This window comes from Saimiri boliviensis, chromosome 20, assembly GCF_048565385.1.
Source record: "Saimiri boliviensis isolate mSaiBol1 chromosome 20, mSaiBol1.pri, whole genome shotgun sequence".
Taxonomy (NCBI): Eukaryota; Metazoa; Chordata; class Mammalia; order Primates; family Cebidae; genus Saimiri; species Saimiri boliviensis.
This window is the reverse complement of record NC_133468.1, coordinates 34,528,594-34,551,992: the sequence shown is the minus strand read 5'-3', so window position 1 is coordinate 34,551,992 and position 23,399 is coordinate 34,528,594. Positions and strand designations below refer to the sequence as shown.

Here is a 23,399-nt window from a genome sequence, read left to right as displayed (position 1 = left end):
TGCTCACGGGTGTCCACGTGTCTCGTGTCCACCTCGCCCACCTCATCCCCCTCCCCACCCATCTTTCCTGCTCCTGAAACCCAGGGGCAAGGTGGCTGTCTTTCCTCTTTGAAGTTGCTTCGCTAAGCTGACCTTGGAGAAAGGAGCCCCCAACAAGGGAAGAGTGAACAGAATATTCCCAGGGTAGGTCCTGGCACTGATAAGTAACAGACAGGTGACTACTGCCCTGGGACCAGAGTCAGTGGCTCACACCTGTAATCGCAGCACTTTGGGAAGCTGAAGCAGGAGGATTGCTTGAGGCCAGGAGTTCAAGACCAGCCTGGGCAGCATAGAAAGACCCGGGTGTCTGCAAAAATTAAAAAATTTGCCAGGCACGGCGGCTCAAGCCTGTAATCCTAGCACTTTGGGAGGCCAAGGCCGGTGGATCACGAGGTCAAGGGGTTGAGATCATCCCGGCCAACATGGTGAAACCCCGTCTCTGCTAAAGAATACAGATTAGTTGGGCGTGGTGGCGCGTGCCTGTAGTCCCAGCTTCTCAGGAGGCTGAGGCAGGAGAATGGCTTGAACCCAGGAGGTGGAGGTTGCGGTGAGCCGAGATCGAGCCGCTGCACTCCAGCCTGGCAACAGAGCAAGACTCTGTTTCAAACAAAAAAAATAATAATTAGCCAGGTGTGGTGGTGCACACATATACTAGCAGCCACTCAGCTGGCTGATGCAGGATGATCACTTGAGCCCAGGAGTTTGACGCTACGGTGAGCTATGATGGCATCACTGCACTCTAGCCTGGGCAACATAGAGAGACTCCCCTCTCTCTAAAAAAAAAAAAAAAAAAAAACTCTTTGCCCAGAATCCCAGGCTTCCCCCTGCTAGCTGGCTCTGGTAGTCACAAAAGATCTTGTCCCACAGTCAGCCCCATCAGCAGCGTGACTCTGGGTGAGAGATATGCTTCCTGTAATCCCCTTTCCCTCTCAGTCCAGGGGCTCCGAAGCCCTGATGGGGCTGGCGTGGAGCCAGTTATGCAGCAGGGGAGAGGCCAGGAGATTCTGGGTGGAGCAGCAGACTATACCTTCACCTGCTGCAGCAGTCTGAGAAGCTTTTTTCATCCCTGAGTCCCCTGGAGGAGGTTGTCACCTCATCTTCTGTCTTTGAACCTTGATGTGCTGTGTACAGTAGGGACCCTCAGCCCAGAGCAACAGGCTGCTTGGGCAGATTGATTAGACTCAGTAGCAAGTCTGCAGAGCCAGGCAACCCACTGGAATGCCTGGCTGTGGTGCAAGGGGAAATATATTTGCGGTCTTTGACTCTGGCTCCTGGCGCGCAGCTCCTACAACCCTTGGAATCTCCAGTATGCTAAGAGTGTCTTTTGTAAGCTATTAAGAGGACTGGCAGCTAGAGGCCCCTAGAGAGTTACAGGATGGGGGCTGCTCACTACAAAGACCAAAGCATGATTAAAGGATTGGAGCTTTCAGCTCCCTGCCCCCCCCCCGAACTTTGGGGAGGAGAGAGGGTGAAGATTGTGTTCAATCACCAGTGGTCAGTGATTTAATCAATCACGTCTACGTAATGAGACTTTCGGTGGCCACAGAGGTGGCTCATGCCTGTAATTCCAAGACTTTGGGAGGCTGAGGTGGAAGAAATACTTAAACCCAGAAGTTCAAAACCAGCGTGGTCAACATGGCAAGACCCTGTCTTAGTTTAAAAAAAAAAAAAAAAAAAAAAAAGACTGGGCACGGTGGCTCACACCTGTAATCCCAGCACTTTGGGAGGCTGAGGTGGGTGGATCATCTGAGATCAGAAGTTCGAGACCAGCCTGGCCAAGGTGGTGAAACCTCATCTCTACTAAAATTACAGAAATAAATCAGCCGGGTGTGGTGGCACAAGCCTGTAGTCCCAGCTACTCAGGAGGTTGAGGCAGGAGAATCTCTTGAACCTGGGAGTCGGAGGTTGCAGTGAGCCAAGATTACGCCACTGTACCCCAGCCAGGCTGACAGAGTGAGACTCTGTCACACTAAATAAATAAATAAGAAACGTCCATAAAAACCCCTAAATGTTGGGTTTCATGGAGCTTCTGAGTTTGTGAGCACATCAAGGAGCTAGGGGGTTGGTGCTCCCAGAGAGGGCGTGGAACCTCCCTGTGCCACTCCACACTCTTGCCCATGCAGCTCTTCCATTGGCTGTTCCTGAGTTGTCATTGATAACGAACTGCTAAGTGTAAGTAAAATGGTTTACTGAGTTCCGTGAGTCCTTCTAGCAAATTATTGACATTGAGGAGAAGGTCATGGGAGCCTCTGATTTATAGATGGTCAATCAGAAGTTCAAGTGGTAACCCAGGACTTACGACTGCCATCTGAAGTAGAGGCAGGCTTGTGGGAATAGGGCCATAACTTGTGAATTTATATGCTAACTCCAGGTAAATAGTGTCATAACTGAATGGAATTACAGTGTCAGAGAATTGGAGAAATGGTGTCAGAAGTGTGAGTTAACACTATTCGCTGGTATAGAGTGGCCATTGGATTTTTTTTTCTTTTTTTCTTTTAGAGAGAGTCTTGCTCTGTTGCCAGGCTGGAGTGCAGTGGTGCAATCTCACTTCACTGCAGCCTCCGCCTCAAGCTCAACTGATTCTCAACCGCCTCAGCCTCTCGAGTAGCTGGGACTACAGGCACACATCACCACACCCAGCTAATTTTTGTATTTGTAGTAGAGACGGGGTTTCACCATGTTGGTCAGGATGGTCTCAATCTCTTGACCTCATGATCTGCCTGCCTCGGCCTCCCAAAGTGCTGGGATTACAGGTGTGGGCCACCACACCTGGCCGGCTGTCCATATTTTTGCACACTGACAGACCATTGGCACAGTGGCTCATCTTGGTGAAACACCACCTCCAGGTTCCCCTTTGTGCCCTGCACTGCTATGATGCTGGTAGCACATGGTCCTCCCCTGGCTCTTCACAACATACCTGAGAGGCTAGGGTGCTTCCTTCCATGTTACAGGGAGGGCAAGCAAGGTCCAGAGAGGACAAATGTCTTGCCTGAGGTGACCCATGGGTCCCCAGTGAGCCAGTCTCCTGAGGAAAGAAGAAAATCCCTTGTAGGGTCCTTTTTTTTTTTTTTTTTTTTTTTAATCAAGGCTCACTGCAGCCTCACTCCCTCCCAGGTCAAGCAATCCTCCTGCCTTAGCCTCCCTAGTAGCTGGGACTACAGGCACTCACCATTACACCTGACTAATTTTTGTTAGAGACAGGATTTTGCCGTGTTGCCCAGGCTGATCTGGAACTCCTGGGCTCAAGCGATCCTCCTGCCTTGGCCTCCCAAAGTGCCAGGATTACAGGCATGAGTCACTGTGCCCAGCCCCTTACAGATCTTCAGGCCTCTCAGAATGAGACTGTGAGTGGGAATCTGTGCCTCTGTCTTCTCAGTATCTTCTCAGGGATAGACTCTGGTTTAGTCAACCAAAAAGGGAGTCTTTTTCTATTGCTTGAAGAACACTAATCTCTGGACTTTGGGGTCCTTAAGAAAAGGAAGAGGGTTCCCATGCCATCATCGGTTCTATTTATTTATTTATTTATTTATTTATTTATTTATTTAGAGATAGAGCCTCACTCTGTCACCCGGGCTGGAGTGCAGTGGCACAATCTTGGCTCACTGCAACCTCTGCCTTCCGGGTTCAAGCGATTCTCCTGCCTCAGCCTCCTGAGTAGCTGGGATTACAGGTGTGGGGCACCACACCTGGCTAATTTTTGTATTTTTAGTAGAGACAGGATTTCATCATGTTGGCCAGGCTGGTCTTGAACTCCTGACCTCAAGTAATCCACACACTCTGGCCTCCCAAAGTGCTAGGATTACAGGCGTGAGCCACCATGCCTGGCTGCCATCATCTATTCTACTGCCTCTTCTGGTTTTCTTTTTTTTTAGGGTTCCCCCCATTTCAAAAGTAATACACAGGTATTATATAACATTAAAATCTATAGAAATTTAAAAAGTGAATGTCTCTGTTATCTCACTCCCTCCCCATACACAAAGAGCAATGGAGTCCTAGTTTGATAACTGTAAGTCCAGGCTTTTCTTCTCTGTTCACATGAGTATTTATTATTATTAATTTTTACCTAAATGGCATCACACTTCATATACTGCCCATAACTTTTTTTTTTTTTTGAGACAGAGTTTCGCTCTTGTTACCCAGGCTGGAGTACAATGGCGCAATCTCGGCTCACCGCAACCTCCGCCTCCTGGGTTCGGGCAATTCTCCTGCCTCAGCCTCCTGAGTAGCTGGGATTACAGGCACGCGCCACCATGCCCAGCTAATTTTTTGTATTTTTAGTAGAGATGGGGTTTCACCATGTTGACCAGGATGGTCTCGATCTCTTGACCTCGTGATCCACCCGCCTCGGCCTCCCAAAGTGCTGGGATTACAGGCGTGAGCCACCGCGCCCAGCCAACTTTTTTTTTTTTTTTTTTTTTTAAGACAAAGCCTTGCTCTGTCACCCAGGCTGGAGTGCAATAGCACAAACTTGGCTCACTATAGACCACCTCCTGTGCTCAAGTGATCGTTCCACCCAGCACCCCAAGTAACTGGGACTACAGGTGCCCACCACCACGCCCAGCTAATTTTATGCTTTTTTTTAGAGACATGGTTTTGCCGTGTTGCCTAGGCTGGTCTGGAACTCTTGAACTCAAGTGATCCTCCTGCCTCCAGCTCCCAAAGTGTTGGGATTACAGGCGTGAGCCACCGTGCCCAGCCCATAACTTTCTTTTTAAATTAGCATTGCATCTTAGCCATCTTTCCCTATTTCTACACATATAATGATCATGAGAGCTAGCATTTACTATATAAGCACTTTGCAGATATTAATTCACTTCATCCTCATAAAAATGATGAGATTAGTATCTCCATTTTTTTTTTTCGAGGTAGGATCTCACTATGTTGCCCAGGCTGGGTTTGAACTCCTGAGCACAAATGATCCTCCTGCCTCAGCCTCCTGAGTAGCTGGGATTACTGGCTCAAGCCACCGCATCTGGCTATCTCCATTTCACAGATGAGGTTCTGTTAACACCTGCATAGAATTTCCCTGTAGGAACTTATCAAAATGTATCTAACCATTCTGTTTTTCACTATTATAAACAGTGCTGTGAGGAATATCTTTGTTCATCTTTGCACATTTCTGGAAATGTTTTCTTTTTTTTGAGACAGAGTCTCACTCTGTCACCAGGCTGGAGTGCAGTGATGCAATCTCAGCTCATTGCAACCTCTGCCTCCCGGGTTAAAGCGATTCTCTCGCCTCGGCCTCCCAAGTAACTGGAATTACAGGCACCTGCCACCACACCTGGCCAATTTTTGTAGTTTTGTAGAGATGGGGGTTTTACCATCTTGGCCAGGATGGTCTCAATCTGCTGACCTTGTGGTTCACCTGCCTCAGCCTCCCAAAGTGTTGGGATCACAGGAGTGAGCCACTGTACCCAGCCAGAAATATTTTATAGCACAAATTCCTAGAGGTGAGTTTGATGGGCCAGAGAGTATCAACATTTTTGGTTTAAGAGATTTTTTTCCAAAATACAGTCCCAAGTTACCTATCAATGACAGATGAAGGGAAAGGCCTGTTGGCCTCCCCTGGCATTCTGCTTTTTCCTGGCCTGGGGTGGGATGTTAAGTCTCCCCAGGAAGCAGCAAAGTGGTTCAGAAGGAGAAGTTTCTGGGCAAATAACATTGTGCCACTGTGTTCCTTTTCCCCCGCTTCCCCTCGTCCTCAGCCGTCCCACAGGCTGCAGCCCAGGGCACTAAGGGAAGGGCTTCCCTCTCCTCTTTTCTGTATAACCTTACTAGCCAAAAAGTACACCCGGACACAGTAGCTCACGCCTGTAATCCAAGCGCACTGGGGGGCCAAGGTGGGTGGATCCCCTGAGTTCGAGACCAGCCTGACCAACATGGAGAAACCCCATCTCTACTAAAAATACAAAATCAGCTGGTGTGGTGGCACGTGCCTGTAATACCAGGCATGGAGGGATGAGGCAGGAGAATTGCTTGACCCAGCAGGCAGAGGTTGCGGTGAGCTGAGATCGCACCATTGTACTCCGGCCTGGGCAGCAAGAGTGAAACTCTGTCTTCCCCTCCCCTCGAAAAAATGCTGGGTTGGGAATTAAAGGCTTAGATGAGGCCAGGTGTGGTGGCTCACACCTGTCATCCCAGCGCTTTAGGAGGTCAAGGTGGGCAGATCACTTGAGGTCAACAGTTCGAGACCAGCCTGGCCAACATGGCGAAATCCTGTCTCTACTAAAACTACAAAAATTAGCAGGGCATGGTGGCAAATGCCTGTAATCCTAGCTTCTAGGGAGTCTAAGGCAGGACAATCACTTGAACCTAGGAGGCTGAGGTTTCAGTGAGCTGAGATGGCGCCACTGCCCTCCAGCCTGGGCAACATAGTGAGACTCTTTCTCTCAAAAAGACAAACAAAAAAAAAGTACTGGGTTGGGAATTAAAGCCTTAGTTCAGACCTCTAATCCTCACATATTGGGAGGCCAAGTTTGGTGGATCATATGACGTCAGGAGTTGGAGACCAACCTGGCCAGCGTGGCAAAACCCCGTCTCCACTAAAAATGCAAAAATTAGCTGGGCGTGGTGCGCATGCCTGTAATCCCAGCTACTCGGGAGGCTGAGGCAGGAACATTGCTTGAACCCAGGAGGTAGAGGTTACAGTCAGCCGAGATTGCACCACTGCACCTCCAGCCTGGGTGACAGAGTGAGACTCCACCTAAAAAAATAAATATAAAGCCTTAGATGACTTGTTCTGGGACCTCAAGCAAGTGACTTAATTTCTCTGAGCCTGTTCCCTCATCGGTGACATGGAGTGGTCAAAACTCCGGTTCCTCTAGTCTCCCCCAGGGACAGGAGGAGAAAACGGTGTCCGAGGGCACTGTGGTTGCTGCCAAGGGCCAGGCAGAGACTGGTGGTTTTGTTGGCTGAAGGTTGGGCTGGCTTTGGGTGTCCAGATGGATGGATGAGCCCCAGGCCATGGGGAGCTCGGGGGTTGGTTAGTGGGGAGGCTGAAGGAAGACAGGAGGGAAGGACTGAGGCGGGCTGAGCCTGGCAGTGGTCCCATGGCATGTGCCCCCTCGGAGAGCCCAGGGGACTTGCCTGATCCTTCTAGGGCCATCTTGGAAAGCCCACATTGACCTCCCTCAGTGCTTAGTATAACGGGCAGGCTCTGGACCCAGCCTCCCACCCTGTCTCTTAATCTTTTTCCAACCGCTTCTCTCCTCCTCTCCTGTGTCCTGCCGGCCCCATGCCCCAGCTCAGCCTAGCCTGGAACATGAGCTCACAGGAAGCTGCTGTCTGATGGGGAACAGCTGTGGGTTCAAATCTCAGCTCTGCCATCCACCATCAGCAAGAACCTCGGGCCAGGTATCCTATACAGTGATACCTGGCAATAGAAACTGTGGTCCTTGCCCTGCCTGGCTCATAATGACATAATGGCCATGAAGCCACATTGGCAAAGGACATATGAGCGTAAGCTGTCCTGTACTTCAGCACTTCTCAAACGGATTAAAAGGCCCATTTCTGCTTTTTTTTTTTTTTTTTTTTTTTTTTCCTGAGACAGAGTCTCACTCTGTTGCTCAGGCTGGAGTGCAATGGTATGATCTCAGCTCATCGCAACCTCCACCTCCCAAGTTCAAGCAGTTCTCCAGCCTCAGCCTCCCGAGTAGCTGGGATTACAGGCATGCCCCACTATGCCCAGCTAATTTTTATATTTAATAGAGACGGGGTTTCACCATGTTGGCCAGGATGGTCTCGATCTCCTGACCTCAAGTGATCTCTCACCTTGGCCTCCCAAAGTGCTGGGATTACAGGTGTGAGCCACTGCACCTGGCCCCTTTTTGCTTTTTTCTTTTCTTTCTTTCTTTGTTTTTTTTTTTTTTTTTTTTTTTGAGACGGAGTTTCGCTCTTGTAACCCAGGCTGGAGTGCAATGGCACGATCTCGGCTCACCGCAACCTCCGCCTCCTGGGTTCAGGCAATTCTCCTGCCTCGGCCTCCTGAGTAGCTGGGATTACAGGCACGAGCCACCATGCCCAGCTAATTTTTTGTATTTTTAGTAGAGATGGGGTTTCACCGTGTTGACCAGGATGGTCTCAATCTCTTGACCTCATGATCCACCCACCTTGGCCTCCCAAAGTGCCGGGATTACAGGCTTGAGCCACTGCACCCGGCAAATTTTTTTTTAATTGATGTAAGTGCTTCTAGACACGCTGAATTTTTTTCTTTTAAGAGACGGGGTCTCACTATGTTGCCCAGGCTGGAGTGCAGTAGCTATTCACAGGCGCGATCCCACTACTGATCAGCATGGGAGTTTTGACCTGGGCCAGTTCACCCCTTCTTAGGCAACGTGGGGGTCTCCCACTCCCACAAGGTCAGCATATTGATGCTGAACTTAGCATTGACACCCAATCGGCATAGCACACTACAGCCCAGAACTCTTGGGCTCAAGCGATCCTCCCACCTCAGCCTCCTGAGTAGCCGGGACTGCAGGCACATGCCACCATGCCCAGCGACACTCTGAATTTTTGTATTTATCTTGTTGCAAACTCGTAGCAGAATCCCCAGCCTGGCAGTGGTCCATGAACTACTCTCTGAGAAGCAGATACTTTGGTGCCCACTGGAGCCAAGCCTAGCAGCGGGGTCATAGGGTGGCTGCCTGTGCTCCAAGGGAGCCGGGGACATGGCAGCTATGTAGGCTGCCGGCACCCTGCTGGAACCCCAGCCAGTTGAATGACTCATCATTCTGGTTCTCCAGCCCCCGCCTTTGTTTCTCCAGCTGTTCCATCCCAAAACACCTTCTGCCCTCCCTGTGTGACTAATTCCCACTTTGTCCTTTTTTTTTTTTTTTTTTTTTTTTTTTTGAGACAGAGTCTCCGTCCGTCACCCAGCCTGAAGTGCAGTGGCTCAATCCCATCTTATGGAAACCTCTACATCCCGGGTTCAAGCAATTCTCATGCCTCAGCCTCCCGAATAGCTAGGACTACAGGTGCCCACCACCACACCTGGCTAATTTTTCTATTTTTAGTAGAGATGGGGTTTTGCGATACTGGCGAGGCTGGTCTTGAACTCCTGGCCTCTAGTGATCCACCCACCTCGGCCTCCCAAAGTGTTGAGATTACAAGTGTGAGCCACACCGTCTGGCCCCCACTTTGTCTTTTGAGGTCCACCTCAATCACAGTTTCTTCTAGGGAGCCTTCCCTGACCCCTGGGGCTGCAAGTCAGGCCTTCCTTAACTGAATTTCCAGTCCCAGGAACTATTTATGGCCCCTTCTGGTGGCTAGATGGCATGCCTCACTGCATGCTGAGTTGTGTGAAGGCCGGAGCCATGTTACAAGCATCTGAACATCCCTGCACTCCTGCCTTAACAGAGGGCCTGATATCAACCGGCAGTTAATATGTATACTGTGTGGGCAGAGTGGGTATTTGAGTGGGTAGTTGGATGAATAGATAGAAATTTAGATAGGTATATACATGGAATGATGGATGGACAGATAGATTTTCTGGTAGTAGACTGGTAGATGAATGGATTGATGGAAGAAGAAATGGATAGATAAGAGAGGTGGATGGATGGAGAGATGGGTGGATGGAGAGATGGATGGATGGATGGAGAGATGGGTGGATGGATGATGGATGGAGAGATGGGTGGATGGAGAGATGGATGGATGGAGAGATGGATGGGTGGATGGATGGAGAGATGGATGGATAGATGGACAGATAGATGAATGGATAGATGGATGGATGGAGAGATGGGTGGATGAAGAGATGGATGGATGGAGAGATGGATGAATGGATGGATGGATAGGTGGATGGATGGATGGAGAGATGGATGTATGAATGGATGGATGGACGGATGGAGAGATGGGTAGATGAAGAGATGGATGGACAGATGGATGAATGGTTAGATGGACAGATGGAGAGATGGGTAGATGAAGGGATGGATGGATGGATGGATGGATGGATGGAAAGATGGATGAAGAGATGGATGGATGGATGGATGGATGGAAAGATAGATGGATGGATAGATGGATGGATGGAGAGATGGGTGGATGGAGAGATGGGTGGATGGATGGATGGATGGATGGATGAATGGTTAGATGGATGGATGGAGAGATGGGTAGATGAAGGATGGATGGATGGAGAGAGAGATGAATGGATAGATGGATGGATGGAGAGATGGGTGGATGAAGAGATGAATGGATGGATAGATGGATGAATGGATGGATGGAGAGATGGATGGATGGATGGATGGGTAGATGGATGGACAGGTGGATGGATGGATGGAAGAAGAGTTGGATGGATGAAATAAGAGATGGGTGAATAGTAAGGTGAAAGGACAGATTGTAAATGAGTAGACATGTAGAGGAACAGACAGATGGCTATTAATTCAGGTATAGATGAATTAATAGGTAAATAACTGGATGGACAGATGACTAGATATTCACTTGATCTCTACCTTGCCGTCCTTCCTCATCTTCTTCTCCTATTCCCCTACCTCCTCCAGTCACAGCCTCAGAACACAAACATCAGTGATTCTTAGTTGAGACGAGAGGTAATCTACACAGGACTTTTTGTCCCACACAGGACTTGGTATTTGCATAATTTAGAAATGTATGAGCAATATGACTGATATTTATATTATCATTAAACATAAATATAGCCCGGATGTGGTGGCTCACACCTGTAATCCCAGCACTTTGGGAGCCTAAGCCAGGCAGATCATCTGAGGGCAGGAGTTCAACACCAACCTTGTCAACATGGTGAAAACCCATCTCTACTAAAAATACAAAACTTAGCCAAGCATGGTGGCACATGCCTGAATCCCAGCTACATGGGAGGCTAAGACAGGAGAATCACTTGAACCTGGAAGGTGGTGGTTGCGGTGAGCCAAGATCAAGCCACTACACTCCAGCCTGGGTGACACAGCAAGACTGTCTCAAATAAATAAATAAACAAATAATTTTTGAGATAAGGTCTCGCTGTGTCACCCAGGCTGGTCTTGAACTCCTGATCTCAAGAGATCCTCCCATCTCAGCCTCTCAAAGTACTTTGGATTACAGGCATGAGCCACTGCTCCCGGCAAACTTAATTTTCGGTAGAACGACTGAGGTACTTCTGATATGAAAATGAATTTGGTCCAACTTCTTCATTTTGATGTAGTCAAATTTATCCAATTTTCCTTCATGGTTTGTTCACCCGTTTTACAGACACAGAAACTGAGGTCCAGACAGGGGAAGTGACTTCCTAACTTGCCACCGGCTAAAGGCACAGAGACTTCTCTCTCTCACCCTTGTCTGCTCCTCCATCCTCTTCACACTCAGTTAGCTTTCCCCTTGCCAAGTCTTCCCATAGGCCTGATGCATCATCTCCCTCCTCCCTGCACCTAGATGCCAATCCACCCCTAGCCATGACAGTGGTTTCCTGAGTATCTAGCCTGGTAAGAGGAGCTGAGGGGTCGGTGAAAAGAGGCAGAAGCATGTTCCTGACTTTAAGGTGCTCAGGCTGTTTAGGGCACCATCAAATCCCAGACTGTCAGCCAGGAACCATGGCTTGCACCTGGAATCCCAGCACTTTGGGAGGCTGAGGTGGGTATGTTTATAGCTCACTGCAGCCTCCAACTCCCGGGCTCAAGCTAACGTTGGCAGGGTGCGGTGGCTCACGCCTGTAATCCTAGCACTTTGGAAGCCCATGCAGGTGGATCACAAGGTCGAGAGACTGAGACCATCCTGGCCAACATGGTGAAACCCTGTTTCTACTAAAAATATAAAAATTAGCTGGGCGTGGTGGCATGCGCCTGTAATCCCAGCTACTCGGGAGGCTGAGGCACGAGAATGGTTCAAACGTAGGAGGCGGAGGTTGCAGTGAGCTGAGATTGCACCACTGCACTCCAGCCTGGCCGATAGAGCAAGACTCCATCTAAAAAAAAAAGAAAGAAAAAGAAAAGAAGCTAATGTTTATGGAGCAGGTCCGCAGAATCTTTACAACATAGCAGGATCTCATCTCTACAAAAAATAAGTAAATAAATAAAAATTAGCCTGGCATGATGGCTAATTTTTGGCATTTTTTGTGGAGACAGGTTTTCATGTTACCCAGGCTGGTTTCAACCTGGGCTCCAGTGATCCTCTTACCTTGACCTCCCAAAGTATTGGGGTTACAGGTGGTGAGCCACCACACCCAACAGTGATTTTTTTGCTCTCAAGGTATTTGCCATCTAGTGGGGAGGAAAAGCATGTGCATCACTCACTGTGAACGCAAAGCCAAATGAAGTAAGTTAGAGTTGTGTTAGAACAAGCGTGGAGGGCGGGGGACTCAGAAGTACTAACCTGAAGAACTTGGGGAAGATGTCAGAGGAGGGGCCGCAAGGACAGGGGGGCTTTCCCAACCAGGAAGGGCAGTCTAGGTGAAGAGTCTGGAGGACCAAGACTGGGAGGCAGGGAGGACACGATGTCAGGTGTGACCGCTGGGGGCAGCCAGGTATTCACACCAGTTAGGACTTTGCCTTGCACCTCCATGGAGCGTGAACAAGATTTGTTTGTACAGAGGCTATAAACTCCCGGTGATAGTAACAACAGCCAGGAGAGGGAGCAAGAAGATGAGCAGACCAGCTTACACCACAGCTGTGCTATATCATCTGGGCAAGGGTGCTCTGAACAGCGGATGTGTGCCTGTGGTCCCGTTACAAGTGACTCACACTTCTAATCCCAGCACTTTGGGAGGCTGCAGTGGGAGGATCGCTTTGGCCCAGGGGTTTGAGGCTGCAGTGAGCTACGATCATGCCACTGCACTCCAGCCTGGGTGACAGAGCAAGACCCTGTCTCTAAACACAGGATAAATGAGACTTTGTGGACGTCCTTACACTTATTGGATACTGTAGTGCTTGGTCGTTTTGCATAACACAGGTAGGATTTGTCTTTTCAGCAGTCAGGCTTCTAGAGGTGCTGTTAACCCCTGGAGGAGGGCAGAAGTGAGCGGCAGATGCCTGCTGAGGGGCAATTCATGGCTGGGGAAGGAGGAATGTTTGGGGAAGGAGAGAATTCACTCCTAATCCTCCCACACCGCTCAGATCCAGCTCAGAGGAACGTCTCTGAAACCGCGGGAGACAACTCTGATGTTTTCAGAGCATGGGGAGAGCATGATGGGGTGATCTGGAGACATAGCCAGCAGAGACTTGGAACCAAGACCTGTTGCAGGACCCCCAACAAATCGTTGAATTCAAGTCAGGCATGGCGGCTCACACCTGTAGTCTCAGCACTTTGGGAGGCCAAGGCGGGTGGATCTCTTGAGCCCAGGTGTTCAAGACCAGCCTGGGCAATATAGTGAGACCCCATCTTTACAACAGCAAAAAGAGGAAGACGCAAAGAAAACACTGAGTTCGGCCTCCCCGTTTTACAGGTAGTAAGGCAGATCCCCAGTAAGACAGAGATTTGCCCAGGGTTATTCACGGAATTAACAGCAGAGCAAAGATCAGTTTGGGTCTTCACCTGAGCCAGGGTCCCCGGAGCCAAGAGGTCCCAAGAGAGAGGAGAGGGTGAAGCTGACACTTCCTATCCAACACCCACAGCAGCCCACCAGCTCCTCTTAGCCTCATGCCTCGTTCTTCAAGTATCCCCCAAGTCTCCGGGGACCCAATGTGGGGGTTCAGAGATGCTAGGACACATCCTTGCCTCAGTGGGGGAGTGGGGGGAGCAGTCAGACAAGCACATCGGGATAAGTAATGATCCTGTCAGCCTCTGTACAAAGGGTCTCAAAAGATGGTTAACCAGCCACCTGACAGCCGGGCATGGTGGCTCACGCCTGTAATACCAGCACTTTGGGAGGCTAAGGCAAGTGGATCACTTGAGATCAGGAGTTTGAGACCAGCCTGGCCAACATGGCAAAACTTTGTCTGAGGGGCACTTGGGTTGGAGATGGCTCTCTGAAGCAGGGCAGAGCCCCTCCAAAGGAGGGAGACTAGCGTGACCATCAGAACCCTCCTTCCCAACCTGGCAGGGATTGGCAGAGAGAATGCACGTTCTATAGAGGGCAGCAGGGAGGAGGGATCGGAACAGCTGGGGCTCCTGGAAATGTGATGTGGCTGTTTGGCAGAGACAGAAGACACCCTGCCAAGGGAGGTGGGTGGAAGGGCTGGCCCGTGAGCAGCCTCTGGTAACCACTTTGCTCCCTCAGCCAGTGGCTGGGGCCCTCAGGGCACTGCCATTGTGATCCTGGGTGCTGTGTGATCCTTCCACCAGCTTAAAGAAAGTGCTGTATGAGCGGCTGGGCTCGGTGGCTCACGCCTGTAATCCCAGCACTTTGGGAGGCTGAGGCAGGCGGATCATGAGGTCAGGAGTTCGAGTCCAGCCTGACCAACGTGGTGAATCCTCATCTCTGCTAAAAATACAAAAATAATCTGGGCGTGGTGGCACGTGCCTGTAATCCCAGCGACTCAGGAGGCTGAGGCAGGAGAATCCCCTCAATCCTCAGGGGCAGAGCTTACAGTGAGCTGAGATTGTGCCACTGCACTCCAGGGTGACAGAGCGAGACTCCATCTCAAAAAAAAAAAAAAAAAAAAAAATGCTACGTGTCAACCTATTCCAAGGCTGCGGTACATGGGTGACCACCTCCTCCCCTTTCCCTAATGTTACCACATGTAGGATACCTGTTGAAAAGCCAGGGGAGCTTAGCATCTGCCTTCAACTCTGTCCTGTCCCCACCCACTAGGGACATCCTTTCAGGGAAGTCTGGAAATTTACTAGACCAGGCTTTGCCGCTGCCCCTCAGAGATGCTTGGGTGTGTTTCTGCTCTCCTGTGCTTCTGAACCCATCTTTGAGGCTGTTAGTTAAAGGCTCCAGTGAGGTGTCAGGTGTGAATGCCTCCGACTGGTTTCCGTCCTCAAGGGAAGAAAAGGGCCTTCAGAAGCAGAAACAGGCCATACGTGGTGGCTCACACTTGTAATCCCAACACTTTGGGAGGCTGAAGTGGGAGGATCACTTGAAGCCAAGAGTTCAAGACCAGGCTAAGCAACAGATTTCATCTCTACAAAAAAAAAATTAGCCAGGTATGGTGGCATGAGCTTGTAGTCCCAGCTACTGGGGAGGCTGAGGTGGGAGGATTGCCTTGGCCCAGGAGTTTGAGGCTGCAGTGAGCTATGACCATGCCACTATACTCCAGCTGGGGTGACAGAGCGAGACCCTGTGCCTAAAAATATATAAAAAGGCTGGGTGCAGTGGGCCAGCCTGGGAGACAGAGTGAGCCTCCGTCTCTAAATCAATCAACCAATCAATCAATCAGCAGGAACAAAAACCGGACCTCGGTGTCAGTGAGAGAAGGAGCACACAGTTCCTGGGTAGATGCCTGCCTGGAGGATGCCCACCTTCCAGTGAGCCACCTGTCCCCATTGGTGATGATCCCTAGAGGCTCAGGTAATCCCCTTGGGCCTCTCTGTGCAGGCAAAGTAATGATCACAATTTTTTTAAATAGATATTTTTTCTTAAGTATTTTATTTTCTGTGACAGGGTCTCACTCTCTGGCTCAGGCTGGAGTGCAGTAGTGCAAGATCTCAGCTCACTGCAACCTCCGCCTCCCAGACTTGTGATTCTCCCACCTCAGCCTCCCAAGTAGCTGGGATAACAAGCACGCACCACCACACCTGGCTAATTTTTGTATTTTTAGTAGAGATGGGGTTTCGCCATGTTGGCCAGGCTGGTCTTGAACTCTTGGTCTCAAGCGATCCTCCTGCCTTGGCCTCCCAAAGTGCTGGGATTGCAGATGTGAGCCACCGCACCTGGCCACCATGTTAACTAGAGGTATTAACCTCCTGCGGGCCAGGCCCTTCAGGGGCGTTGCCTCGCACGCACCACACAAGGCCCCTTCCAGCTGTGTGGAGGACCCAGTGCTAATATGGGAGGGGGGGGGGCGTAGGTGGAAGGCAGGAGTTAGGTGAGGGGAGGTGGTGACCTCTGGACTCACAAGAGAGTGTCCCTGAAAGAAGCACAAACCCCAGGTCCTGAGGTGCCTTCAGGCTCAGATGTGACAGGGAACCCTCTTGTTAAGACAGGGTCTCACTCTGTCATCCAGGCTGGAGTGCAGATCTCCGCTCACTGCAGCCTCGACCTCTTGGTCTCAAGCGATCCTCCCACTTCAGAATTCCGAGTTCGTGGGACTGCAGGTGCACGCCACCACGCCCAGATAATTTTTGTATGTGTTGTAGAGACAGGGTTTTGCCACGTTGTTGAACACCTGGGCTCAAGGGATCCTCCCACCTCAGCCTCCCCAGTAGCTGGGATTACAGCTTCTCTCCACGGCGCCCAGCTAATTTTTGCATTTTCTTTTTGTAGAGGTTGGGGAGGGTCTTGCCATATCTCTGAGTCAAGTCTCGAACTCCTGGCCTTAAGCCATCCTCCCGCGTTGGCCTTCTAAAGTTCTAGGATTACAGGCATGAGCTCCTGGCGCCCGGCCTGACCCTTCTTAAGATCCCTTTGGCCCAAAGTAGGGGCGATTGTATCAGGACTCCCAGGACAGGCAGGAGGGGAGATAAGGCCAACTCCCGGGAACTCCAGGGCTGCGGGTTCTCACCTGGCGCCTGGATTATAAAAACCCCGCCTCGCCCCAGGCCCCGCCCACCCAATCAGCTAATAAAAGCCCCGCCTCGCTCCAGGCCCCGCCCACCCAATCAGCTAATAAAAGCCCCGCCTCGCCCCAGGCCCCGCCCACCCAATCAGCCTAGGAGGCAGGGGCGGGGCTATGTTAATGAGGCCGGTCTGGCCACGAGCTGTTCCCTGCGCTGAGCCAAGCTCGGACCAGGCGGTGGCAGCGGCGACAGCCATGGCCGGGGCGCTGGCAGGCCTGGCCGCGGGCTTGCAGGTCCCGCGGGTCGCGCCCAGCCCAGACTCGGACTCGGACACGGACTTGGAGGACCCGAGCTTCCGGCGCGGCGCGGGCGGCTTGCTCCGCTCGCAGGTGATCCACAGCGGTCACTTCATGGTGTCGTCCCCGCACAGCGACTCGCTGCCTCGGCGGCGCGACCAGGAGGGCTCCGTGGGGCTCTCCGACTTCGGGCCGCGCAGCATTGACCCCACACTCACTCGCCTCTTCGAGTGCTTGAGCCTGGCCTACAGGTGAGGGCGGCTCCGGGCCCCGACGGCCCGGCCAGCGAGGGCCGAGGAGGGTGGGGAGGGGGTTCCGGGGCAGGACTGCGTGCTGGGGTCCTCAGCACCCCACCCGAGCCCGGCCCCGCAGCTCCCGGAGGCTCCGATCACGCCCTGGACAACCCCTTTTCCCCAGCACCGGGGTCCTCTGACCTCGGCCCAGCCCGCTGGCCCCCAACGGACCTGCGCAGTTCTGATTCCCTTTCTCCGCCATCGCCTTCTCCCCTGGGCGCAGACCGCCTGCGCCCCACCTCCACCTGGACCTCCGGGGCCCCTCTCTCTGGTCCCGGCTCCTCCGTCCCTCCAAAGTGCCAGGCGTCCCAGGTCCCTAGGCCACCCGCGCCCATCCCCACTGTCCACTCTGAAGCCACTCCACCCGACCCCTGCAGGCCTCGGCCTTCTCCCCAGCAGCCCCGGCCCAGGCCCGCCCTGCTTCTGCGCCCTGAGATACTCCCCGCGCCCCTGGCTGTCCCAATACGTAACCAAAATAGACTGAAACGGGCCCAGTCTCTCGTCCACCTCCCCGTAATCGCCGCGACACCTCTTCTTGATCTGCTACGTCAAGGGTGGCGGGAGAAAGGAAAGTGTCCCAGAAATGTCTAAGAGGCGCAGCTCGCAGAAGTTACGCTGGTGCCGGGGAGGGAGGCCTGGGCCCGCCTACCCGCGTCACCGCACTAGGCTGAGCGCCTGTCGCTGCCTGGGACCCCAGCTCAGAGCCTCCGAGAGCGCAGCGGCCGCGCCCGGCTTCCTCTCCACGCCCCGCGTCCCAGAGGAGGGCGCGAACCCGGGGCCTGGCCCAGTGCCCTGGAGCAAAGTTCCCCGGAGCGGAGGGGCCAGGATAAATTATCAACCGAAAACCCGTAGGGGAGAAAGGGAGATCGGCCGGCCTTGATCTTTTCTCTGTGCAAATATTCTTCTTCCTCCGCGGCGCCTCCTCCTGTTCTGAGAACCGACGGCTACACTCTGGCACCTGCCGCCCTGCAGGGGATCGGGAGCTGGGGTGGGGACTGTGGGGGGAGTGTTGCCTGCCCCCATCTTCTGCTGCCCAGCTGTGACCCCATTGGCTGGAGGCAGAGTAACCTTGGCCCACAAGCTCTGGCCCCGGGCCCAGGGCCTGTTGCAACCCTATCGGCCCGGGCGGCAGACCCGTGTGGAAAGTTCAAATTCCCGTCCCTTCTCCCTCCCTCCCCAAATGTCACGCGACTGCCTGGGACGGGGCATCTAAGGTCCTGGTACACCGGATGCCGGCACTCCTCCTAAGAGTCTCCCATTTCCCACCCACCCCCAACTCTGGCTTCTAGTTATATACTACACGTCACTCCATTTGGGGGTCCTCACGTCCAACCCCCACCCTGACCATGGGAGAGGTGACCAAAGAGGAGAGGTTCTGGGGAGCTGGCAAAGTAAGAGGAGAGGTTCTGGGGAGCTGGCAGAGTAAGAGGAGAGGTTCTGGGGAGCTGGCAGAGCACACCCCAAAACTGCCCCCCACTAAAAGGCTGCTGACTCAAGGCTGATGTAACCCCAGTCAGAGACAGCTGGGGTAGAGAGGACTGTGTTTTCTTCCCAATACCCAAATATTCATAGTAAATCTCTCTGGCCAGTCACAGTGGCTCATGCCTGTAAGCCCAGCACTTGAGGAGGCCAAGATGAGAGGATTGCTTGAGCCAGGAGTTGGAGACCGGCCTGGGCAACATAGTGAGGGCCCATCTCTACCAAAAAAAAAAATTTTTTTTTTGAGACAGAGTTCACTCATTGCCCAGGCTGGAGTGCAATGGCACAATCTGCACTCACTGCAACCTCCACCTCCCGGGTTCAAGCAATTCTCCTGCCTCAGCCTCCCGAGTAGCTGGGATTAGAGGCATCCGCCACCATGTCCAGCTAAATTTTTTTTGTATTTTTAGTAGAGATGGGGTTTTACCATACTGGCCACGCTGCTCTTGAACTCCTGACTTCAGGTGATCTGCCTGCCTCAGCCTCCCAAAGTTCTGGGATTACAGGCGTGAGCCACCTCACCTGGCCAAAAAAAAATTTTTTTTATTAGCCAGGGGTGATGGCCCATTCCTAGTCCCAGCTACTCGGGAGGCTGAAGTGGGAGGATTGCGTCAGCCCAGGAGGTGGAGGCTCCAGTGAGACATGATCTCGCCATTGCACTCCACCCTGGGTGACAGAGTGAGACCCTTGGAAGGAAGGGAGGGAGGGAGGGAATGAGAGAGAGAGGAAGGAAGGAAGGAAGGAAAGAAAGGGAGGGGAGGCTGAGGCGGGTGGATCACGAGGTCAAGAGATCGAGACCATCTTGGTCAACATGGTGAAACCCCCGTCTCTACTAAAAATACAAAAAAAATAGCTGGGCGTGGTGGCGCGTGCCTGTAATTCCAGCTACTCAGGAGGCTGAGGCAGCAGAATTGCCTGAACCCAGGAGGCGGAGGTTGCGGTGAGTCGAGATCGCGCCATTGCACTCCAGCCTGGGTAACAAGAGCGAAACTCCGTCTCAAAAAAAAAGAAAAAAAAAAAAAAAAGAAAGGGAGGGGAAGGGAAGGAGGGAGGGAGGCAGTGAGGAGAAAAAGAAAAGAGATGGAGGGTTGGCTCAGTACCAGGAGAGCTTCTAGATTTCCCCATTTGGTGAAGGAAAAGCCCTGAGACTTGAACTGTGGACAGTCTTTTAGTCCTCAGAGACCCCCAGTTCCAGGGGTTCCTTGCAGGGGAGCAGATGGCAGGTGCTGAGTGTCCCAGGGGAGTGACTGTATGGGAAGGGACAGTAAGGCGGAGAGTTCAAAAGGTGGTGGGAAGAATGGCCAGCTTGACCCAGGGCCCAGCCTGCAGAGGCCTGGCAGGGTTTCACCCTCCGCAGGGCAGGGCGGGCAGAGGGAGGATCAAGGAGGCCGTGTTCCATGGCTCTGTGGGTGGAAGCCCCAGGGAGGCAGTTTCTGGAAGCTTCAAGGATGCACTTGTCCATGTCGGAGCTGGCTAGCTTTAGGAAGAATGGCGTCAAGGGTGCAGGGGAGCAAACAGGACCTGGCTGGGGGGCAGTCTAAAGCGAATGCCTACAAGGTGGGAGGTGGACAGCTGAACTTGGAGTTCTAAGGTTTTCTCCACCCCTCTCTGAGTCTCAGAGTTGTCTCTTCTCCTCCCCCTCCCCCTCCCTCTCCCCCTCCCTCTCCGCCTCCCCTTCCACTCCCCCTCCCCCTCCTCCACTCCCCCTTCCATCACTCCTCCCTTCCCCCTTTCCCCTCCCCTCCCCCTCCCCTCCCCCTTTCCCTCCTCTTCCTCCTCCCCCTTTCCCTTTCCCCTCCCCCTTCTCCCCTCCCCTCCCTCTTCCCTTCCTCTTCCCCTTCCCCCTTCCCCTCCCCCCTCCCCTTCCCCTACTCCTCCCCTCCCCCTTTCCTCCCCCCTCCTTTTTCTCCTCCTCCTCCTCCTCCTCCTCCTTTTATTTGAGGCAGAGTCTCTGTTGCCCAGGCTGGAGTGCAGTGGCATGATCTCCATTCACTGCAACCTCTATCCCGGAGTTCAAGGGATTCTCCTGCCTCAGCCTCCAGAGTAGCCAAGGTTACAGTCTTGCACCACCACGCCCAGCTAATTTTTGTATTTTCAGTAGAGACGGGGTTTCACCATGTTGGCCAGGCTGGTCTCGAACTCCTGACCTGGGGTCATCCACCTGCCTCAGCCTCCCAAAGTGCTGGGATTACAGGCATGAGCCACCGCATTTGGCCCTTTTAATAGTTTTAAATAGAGGTGAGGTTTCACTGTGCTGCCCAGCTGGGCTTGGACTCCTGGGTTCGGGAAATCCTCTCACGTCAGCCTCCCAAAGTTCTGGGATTACAGGTCTGAGCCACTGCGCCCCATCAGATTTTTCTATTGGTCATAAGAAATCGTTTGTTTGTTACAAGTCAGGTTCTCACTCTGTTACCCAGGCTGGAGTACAGTGGCGTGATCACAGCTCACTTGACCCTTGAACTCCTGGGTTCAAGTGATCTTCCCACTGCAGCCTCCTGAGTAGCTGGGACTACAAGTGTGCACCACCATGCCCAGCTAACTTTTTTTTTTTTTTTTTTTTTTTTTTTGAGACAGTGTCTCTCTCTGCCGCCCACACTGGAGTGCAATGGCACCATCTTGGCTCACTGCAACCTCCACCTCCTGGGTTCAAGCAATTCTCCCTGCCTCAGCCTCTGAGTAGCTAGGATTACAAGTACCCGCCACCACACCCGCTAATTTTTTTTTTTTTTTTTTTTTTTTTTAGACGAAGTCTCACTCTGTCACCCAGGCTGGAGTGCAGTGGCGCGATATTGGCTCACTGCAACCTCCACTTCCTGGATTCAAGTGATTCTCCTGCCTCTGCCTCCCAAGTAGCTGGGACGACAGGCACACACCACCACACCCAGCTAATTTTTGTATTTTTAGTAGAGACGGGGTTTCACCATGTTGGCCAGGGTGGTCTCGAACTCCTGACCTCGTGATCCACCCACTTCTGCCTCCTAAAGTGCTGGGATTACAGGCGTGAGCCACCAAGTGCCTGGCCTAATATTTGTATTTTTGTTTTTTTGTTTTTGTTTTTGTTTTTTTTGAAACGGAGTTTCGCTCTTGTGACCCAGGCTGGAGTGCAATGGCGCGATCTCGGCTCACCGCAACCTCCGCCTCCTGGGTTCAGGCAATTCTCCTGCCTCAGCCTCCTGAGTAGCTGGGATTACAGGCACGCGCCACCATGCCCAGCTAATTTTTTGTATTTTTAGTAGAGACGGGGTTTCACCATGTTGACCAGGATGGTCTCGATCTCTTGACCTTGTGATCCACCCAACTCGGCCTCTCAAAATGCTGGGATTACAGGCTTGAGCCACCGCGCCTGGCCTATTTGTATTTTTAATAGAAATGAGGTTTCACCACATTGGCCAGGCTGATCTCAAACTCCTGACCTCAGGTGATCTACCTGCCTCGGCATCCCAAAGTTCTGGGATTACAGGCATGAGCCACTAGGCCTGGCCCCAGCTCACTTTTTAACTGTAGAAACAGGGTCTCACTATGTTGCCCAGGCTGATCTCAAACTCCTGGCCTCCAACAATCCTTCTGCCTCGGTTTTCCAAAGTGCTGGGATTACAGGCGTGAGCCATGCCCATCCAGTCATAAAAAGTTCCTGAACCCTGGTGTGAGGCTCTTGCTCCAGACTGGGTCCCTTCCCTGACAGCCCCAAATCCTTTGCTTCCTCCTGGGTTTGGATATTGTCACTGTCACATCTCCCCCAACCCTGCCTGGGCTCTGAACGTCATAACCTTAGCATGGAAGTGGGAGGAAGGACAGGCAGGTCAAGAGTGGGACACGGGGTGATCAGAATGGGCTGGGAGGTTGCTGGGATACAGGCAGGGACAACAGGCTCAGGAGTCCCCGACCAGGTGCCACAGAAGAAGGTGACCCAGGAGGTAGCAGAGTCTCCACCCCACCCCTGTGTCCTCCCCCCAAACAGATGGTGTTTATCCAGCTCCTGGAGGGAGGGGATCAGCCAGTGGGCCAGGGCGCTGGGCTGTGTATTTTATTAGGGTAATGAGGCCTGTTGTCTGCTGTTGGGGGAAGCAGTCCCCCGACCCCCACCCCAAAGCAAACACAGGAGCTTGGAGACCAAGGAAGAGAGGGGACCCAATGATCGAGGCACTCAAGGGGCTGCTAGGAGGAGAGAGGCTGCGGAGTCAGATCAGCACCCACCCATGTTTCACCCCCAGAATGCAGGGAAGACCCCCGAAAGAAGCAGGCATGGTTTTCTGAAAGACAGCCTTGGGAGCCAGGCGCGGTGGCTCACGCCTGTAGTCCCAGCACTTTGGGAGGCCAAAGTGGGCAGATCGCTTGAGGTCAGGAGTTCAAGACCCAGGCTGGCCAACATGGAGAACCCCATCTCTACTGAAAATACCAAAATCAGCTGGGTGTGGTAGACAGGCTCCTGTCATCCCACCTACTCGGGAGGCTGAGGCGGGAGAATCGCTTGAACCCGGGAGGCAGAGGTTGCGGTGAGCCGAGATCGTGCCATTGCACTCCAGCCTGGGTGACAGAGCGAGACTCCGTCTCAAAAAAGAAGAAATAAAATTAGCTGGGAGTCATGGCATATGTCTGTAATCCCAGCTGCAGGCTGAGGCAGGAGAATCGCTTGAACCTGGGAGATGGAGATTGCAGGGAGCAAAGATCATGCCGTTGCACTCCAATCTGGGCAACAGAATGAGGCTCCATCTCAAAAAAAAAAAAAAAAAAAAAAAAAAAAAAAAAAAAAAAGGCTAAG

At 52.4% G+C, this 23,399-nt stretch overlaps 1 protein-coding gene across 7 annotated transcripts in view; it reads left to right on the top strand.

The window, feature by feature from the left end:
• MLXIPL (MLX interacting protein like) overlaps nt 1–23,399 on the top strand; it is a 50,245-nt gene that overhangs the window by 2,281 nt on the left and 24,565 nt on the right. For 6 of the 7 annotated variants that reach the window (XM_003934115.4, XM_074390649.1, XM_074390651.1 and 3 more), the window contains exon 1: nt 16,744–17,119. The exons of the other annotated variant lie outside the window; for it this stretch is intronic. In XM_003934115.4, coding sequence (XP_003934164.4) covers nt 16,746–17,119 — 374 coding nt within the window. In that variant the 5' untranslated portion in view covers nt 16,744–16,745. Of the gene's footprint in view, nt 1–16,743; nt 17,120–23,399 lie in introns of those variants that run through there. 7 annotated transcript variants of the gene reach the window in all.